This window comes from Musa acuminata, chromosome BXJ1-5 (genome assembly GCF_036884655.1).
Source record: "Musa acuminata AAA Group cultivar baxijiao chromosome BXJ1-5, Cavendish_Baxijiao_AAA, whole genome shotgun sequence".
NCBI lineage: Eukaryota > Viridiplantae > Streptophyta > Magnoliopsida > Zingiberales > Musaceae > Musa > Musa acuminata.
Window position 1 is genome coordinate 44,950,404 of NC_088331.1, and position 6,510 is coordinate 44,956,913.

The 6,510-nt window shown below is 39.6% G+C and overlaps 1 protein-coding gene across 1 annotated transcript; it reads right to left on the minus strand.

Annotated features, from left to right (window-relative positions):
• Nucleotides 1-1,875: 1,875 nt before the first annotated feature.
• On the minus strand, nucleotides 1,876-5,625 carry LOC103985346 (membrane-anchored ubiquitin-fold protein 3). Its single transcript, XM_009403009.3, has 3 exons — nucleotides 4,827-5,625; nucleotides 3,797-3,967; nucleotides 1,876-2,208 (listed from the first exon to the last, which is right to left on the minus strand). Exons 1-3 carry the CDS (start codon nucleotides 4,954-4,956, stop codon nucleotides 2,153-2,155), a joined length of 357 nt encoding a protein of 118 aa, XP_009401284.1. The 5' UTR covers nucleotides 4,957-5,625; the 3' UTR covers nucleotides 1,876-2,152.
• Between the last annotated feature and the right edge of the window lie 885 nt (nucleotides 5,626-6,510).

Below are 6,510 nucleotides of genomic sequence, written 5' to 3' on the forward strand. Positions count from 1 at the left end.
TGTAAGAACCCTTAAGCTATGGACCAGCAAGATGATCATATTGAGACACCCACTGATCCTTGTTGGGAATGAGGAAATCCAACAAAAGTACGGGAGACACAGTGAGGGGTTGGTGAGAATGAGGAAATAAATGGAGAGAGACATGTCTTATCTCCGCAGCGAAGAATGTCCTCATCCTGAGTTGGCCGCCTCAATTCTCCGTGGTGACAGATATATTCTCACGCTGAAGTGACAGCCTTCAAAGCTGACTGGGACTGGATGTCTATAATACAACAAAAAGAAACCATTTTAGCTCAATCTATCTCGATACCAATATATATATATATATATATATATATATGATCAACAAAAGATTTCATATAGAATCACCAAAAAATAATTTTTTTAATTTAAAATTTAAGAATGAAATCTAAGAATATTTTAAAGCAGTGATCGAAATTTCTTACAGTGATCTCACGGAGCCTTTCTCTTCTTTTGAACGGTAGCTTTGACTGTGAGTTCGGGAAACCGCCACCTTCTCGTCCATTCCGGAGAGCCGATTGAGCCTATTTATTCTGAGTTCTCCTCCACCGAGAGGACGCAGGGAGAGAGAGAGAGAGAGAGAGGAGGAAGAAGATGTACCCCCACCGTCACCCCGGTGGCCCTTTCTTCCGCAGAGGGCGGCAGCCTCCCGATCTTCCACCACCTCCTCCTCCGCCGTGGCTAGATGCGCCTCCTCCTCCTCCTCTCTTCATGCCGCCGCCGCCGCCGCCGCCTCATGCACAGCATGGTCCACCACCACCTCTCTGGCTCTTTTCGCCTCCTCCTGGCCCTCCGCCGCCACCACCACCACGTCCCGGCCCCTTCGCTCCTCCTCATGGCCATCCTGGGACACCTGCTCCACCACCGCCGCCACGATGGTGAAGCCATGTACGATAATACGTCATACTAAACCTCCATATCCATGTACTACTACGACGTGGAAATAAATAAGAAATCGCAAGTACAGGCTTACCCTTCTCTCCAGTTTCTGTATGTGATCGATGTTGTATGATGATGTATCTATCAGCTCATCTTAGCAAGTAAAACTCCTTTAATCAAATTCTGCTTTCGCCACTTCAATGACTTTGAATCATTGGGTATGAGCCGAAGTGTGAGTTCATCAGCAAGGGAGGGGCAAGTAAGATGAAAGTAATGTTCATGAAGATAATAGAGTGGATGAGTGCAGAAATATGCATGCTGAAAGGACTTCATTTATGACTCATCTAATTTCTGAAGCTTCCTCATATGCAAAAACCCCACCAAACCATCAGTAATTCACTACCACTATTTGGTTCAAAGCTTTAATCACAGTAGAAAAGCCAAAAATGTAAAATATATAGAGTTAAAGAAGAAGGGATTATCTTCTCTTTTTGTTCTTAGAGAAAGTGTCCATACTAACTAGTAAATATATATATATATATATATATATATATATAGAGAGAGAGAGAGAGAGAGAGAGAGAGAGAAAGAGAGAGAAGGTGATCTGAATGCACTCAAGACCAAAGAGTAGGTTGATGCTGCAGCAACTACACATTACATCTCTCTTGATTACTTACACAATGGAAAAGAGAAAGTGGAAATGAAGGATATATACACTTAAAAGATTAGATGATTGATTATTAATAATCATCTAAGGGGTGATGTAAAATAGCAAATGCATGGCAAGATTTGACATTCCACCAACAATCAAGTGTGAAGGTGGGCAGGACAAACAATTCATGGACAGTGTTTCTTGGTTTCCAAGTATTCCATTTGAGTTGCTGATTTGTCCCAAAACCTTTAGACTTTAGCTTGCTTCCATTTTAAGACATGTAATATTGTCAAACTTGTGACTCAAATGAACAGAACAAATCGTGGAAAGAATCACCCAATCATACTATCTTCATAGCAAAGTAGTAACAAATGGCCTTGTTTCAGACTCCAATTTATACAACGATTAATGTTGCATGTTTACAAAAGATTTTGTCGACTTTCCTCCGCATTGTTAGGGACTGTTGTTCGCAGGAGACAAGCCGAAGAGATCCAAACCAGAGCTGTTAAATTTGATTCCACGGTCAGCTAAACGTTAAGCTAGGATTTGAGCACAAAGTGAGCTGAACAAAAGAGATCCAAAATATAGCAATTTGTTGAGTCAGAGGATTGAGCAGCCACATCTGTTATGCTTTGGGGATTTGACTTGCTTTTTCTCTGTAAAGAAGAACCATATGAGTATTGGACCACAGATTTGTATGATAAGACTACGAATGAGCATGTTTACATTTAGAACACATCGTCAATAGTAGTGCATAAAGGAAATAACTCCTGACAAGTATACTTGAAAATTTCTACAAAATATATCCAGTAAAATAGATAGCATTATCCATTTGGGGCACATTTTGAGCTATGAGCTATAAAAGTGATAACATGAGTATTTGCCGAATGAAGCACTGAAAGAAACATCACCAGCATTACAGATATACAAAGATGACAATTTCATAGAACTAGCACCTACTAGAATGTCCTATGGTAGCAATTCCATTCACAAGATCTGAAGTATCTTGGACTTCAGAAGTCAGTCCGGGAAGAATAAACAAGATTATGTGTCACAAGGGTCATGATTTATACATGACACTACAACGGCAGCTAGTTCTCGAAATGGAGGTTAACACACATAATATATTAGATGACCTCTGGTATTTCCTTGAAAAAGCTCATGGCCAATGACTATTTCAGGTGAGCCAACTTCACTGCTCAGAGTGTCAGCCATGCATAACTAAAGAGCCCACCTGTTCTCTTGTTTCCTATTTATGTAGTCGGACAATATGCATGCGATCAGTAGCACCAACTGCTCTTAGATGCACAAAAATCAAGTGCAATAAAAGAAGCTCACGGACACTAGTTTATCTAATAAGAAGTGTCCTTCCATGTTTATTTAAATAAAGCTCACAAGCATCCACGATAAAGAAAAGGAAAGAGAGATCACTGATTAAGAGAGCAATCTACTGCTCTTATGGTATCTATTCTTTCTCTCTTACAAAGCCTGGACAGGTTCTAGGATTTTAAACCCAAATGACCACTCTTCAAGCTCAGTTAAGCAGATATAGGAGCCAGACCACCCAGTTCAAAGGGGCCGTATCCAGCTCAAGTCATGCCACTAGGGCAGGCCATGGGCACACTAATATAGCTCCACGATGCAACGGCATAAAACAAATCTAGGGAGCTATTTGCCCCAACAACACGCACAAGAAGAAGAACAGTAGAGCTGTGAGCAGCTACCTGGTCATATTGGCTGGGTAGTGCCTGACTCCAGCAAGTTGACAGTGTTATGAATTAGCATCTGGTCAAACTAAGTCAAATTATCAATTAAAAGCATGACAGTGATACAAAAATTCCAAACTTGTAGCCAAAGTAAGAGCATAATCCACAGTCCAGAAGATGCAGTCACAATCACTTTGTTTTTTTATGGATAAACGAAAGTCACAATTTTAAATAATGAGAAATATCATGGTGGTATAGAAGACATTGGATCCACCGGTATGACACACAGTCTAAACTGGCAAATAGATCTTAAGTGCTGGAATAATGAATACATAGAGCAGCAATCAGCATCACATTGTGATGATAATCAAACTCAAGCGTAATTTACAATGAGCAACAGAAGTGGTCCGCATGGAGAATGCATTGTCACTTTATATTATTATATATATAATAAAAGCTTAAACTACCAACATGATATATATTGTGGAGTAAAGCATCATTGTTTTTGTCAAATGCACTTAGGAATCAAATGAAATACCATTGTTTTTGTCAAACACAGGAGGCCGAACCACAACGTGCATAGTGATTACCCCACCAGAAAGCCCGCCAACTGACACCGTGGACTCAGCAACAGTCTGGTTGTTGTCCAGTATTTTTCCCGCATTTATGAGCTTCACATCATTTATTGTTCCTGGAGCAATTTCTTTGTCTACAAATAAAGCCAAAAAGAAAACCATCTTCAGTAGTAAAGTTTAGCAGGAAAAAAAAAAAAGAAACAAGAACGATACATGAAGTTGAATGCTTCAAAGCATAACAACTGAATGAAGAGTTTACGCAATAGAAAGCCTTAGTAGCTAATGGCAATCCTCATACCAATGGATCGAAAAGATATTTATCTAACATGTAAAACAAGTCAACAGTTGGCTCTGTGTAAGTTGCTTATGTAACTACAAGATCATCTATTCTAAAATTACTTGATTGGTGTCCACAGAATGCAACTAGAATCATATGATTTTGTATGGAAATATTCAAGGCTAAATGTACAGCACTAAACGATGCCGTTTTAACCGATTCACAAGAAGTAGTAATGTCTCCCACATGTATCAGAAATCAAATAAGAACCTGCCACAAGACCAATCACAAACAGAAAAGCAGAAAAAAAAAAAAAGAACAGCTGACTATCTCCTTTTAGGATTCTGTAAAGAAGTTGAACAAAGGACAGTTTATAAGCAGACATCATTAAGAAAACTATCACTGATGTCTACATTTAAATTATAATATAACACCACAACATTCATCATGTAGACACAATCTCTCAATGAGTTATAAGATACCAACCATTTAGTTGAATATCAAAAAAGAATTGTGTGTGCCCAAAAGCTTAACTTAAATCTACCAATTGAGAAACCTGCAAGGAATAATTAGTCTAAGAAAGAAACCATCCAGCGAGAGTAATTAAATCCTGAACATAATCGCAAATCGACAATACTTAATGCAGAGAAGAAAGAAAGAGATTTATAATAAGGAAAGAATTCTACAAACAGACACCACGACGGTCGAGCTCTCACCTTGCGGCCATCGAGCGATTATGAATTCTTTGAGAGATGCCACGGTGGTGGAAGGATCATGCTTGTTCGGGCCGATGTCGGTGCCATCAAAGAGCCTAAATTTGAGCTCGATCGATTCCTCTTCTGCCATTCCGAAACACCCCCAAGAAAAAAAAGGACTTTTGATCTAGTTCTGCATGGGGGATTGAAACTTTCTTTCAATCCCCCCAGAAGAAACGGATGATTAAAATTCTACAAACAAATCGATACAGGCCCTCAACCAAGAAGAGATTTTGACAACGATCCGGAAGCCCCCCTTATCTCCAAGCAACCAGACCTTCGAGCTTGGCCGCAGATAACCCCCTTTCCCGTCCAGAAATTTCGACTCCAGGACCAAAGAGCAGGGAACACAACGATCAACCAGATCGAAATCTCCCGACTCCAGCTCAGGAGGCCGATGCCAACCCGTCCTAGGAGGGCGTTCCTCGCACCAAGATTGGGTCTTGATGGGTTCGCGCATGCCAAACAGGGAATCCCCAATTGGGAGTCTTCCCCTGTCGATACAGGCTGCGGAGGAGCCAAAAAACCGATTTTTAAGGGCGCGGACGCTTCTCCCTTCTTTTTCCCTTATTTTTCTCCTTTTATTTTTCCTCTTCGACCTCTCACTGCGACGCCCATTTTACAATGATACAAATGCGTGGATGAAAAGAGAAAAGCCAATTCAAACGACTCTTTAACAACCGAGAGGGTTGACTGAATGCAATCCTACAAAACTAGGCAAAATGAACATCTTGCAATGAACTTACCATATCAAGTACTTTGTGTTCCTTTCATGATCAAAACCAGGACACCATCATCATCATCATCCACTCCAAAGGCAAAATGATCCCTGTCATTAATATATATATATTATTTATTTATTAACCAAGCATGTTTTTACAGATCTTGGTTTCTGTAACATGATGAGAGTTCTACAGCAAAAACAAACCAAAATAAGATGATGGTGTTACCACTGGTTTCTAAAGCAGCTAATTACATTGCCAATGTATTAAATGTATGTTTATGATATCACTGTCATGAAAATATAAAGAAAAAAAAAAGGCAGGAGTTTCCCCATAAAGAATGACACCTTCAATGATGAGCTAAATTGATTGATGAGAGCAAGGAATAAGATTTTCTAGTGGAAAATCTTTTAGAGAATGATTTCTAGAGATGTGGGAACTGCATAGAGGTAATAATACATTCTCCATTGTTTTCCTTCTGTTACTGCACATTTAAGAATGTGCAAAAACATTAATTTGTCTCACAATTTTGGCTGATTTTTGCAACAATCTAACAAATGTAATGTTCTATCAAGATAGCAGCCAGTTCAGTTGGTTGACCCTTCCAAGAATTCTTGAAGAATCAAATGTTTGGGACCATCACAGTGGGAACTCCAGCAGCAGCAAAAGGGCAGGTTTTCAGATGAACCTAAAACTGTTCTTTCTCAGTTATAATTGCAGGGTTTTTTTTTTTGTCTTTCTGCTCTCTTGCAGGCAGCCAAAGCAATCAGCAGAATAGTATTAGCAAAGCATTTGCTAGGAAAAAACCTCATCTCTGATCAGACACAAGGGGAGACCATCAAAAGTGTTCATGTTTTGGTTAAACAAGACAATATTAGTACTTGAGTAGGGTGGTGTGTTGCAACAAAAACAAAATGAAAAAA

Bases quoted from the DNA above. Each gene is read 5' to 3' on its own strand.
- LOC103985346 (XM_009403009.3), bottom strand. From the start codon at position 4,956: ATGGCAGAAGAGGAATCGATCGAGCTCAAATTTAGGCTCTTTGATGGC. The intron at 3,968-4,826 runs GTGAGAGCTCGA...CTTTATTTGTAG, and splicing joins AATCGCTCGATGGCCGCAAG to ACAAAGAAATTGCTCCAGGA. The intron at 2,209-3,796 runs GTATTTCATTTG...TCTTCTTTACAG, and splicing joins TGTGTTTGACAAAAACAATG to AGAAAAAGCAAGTCAAATCC.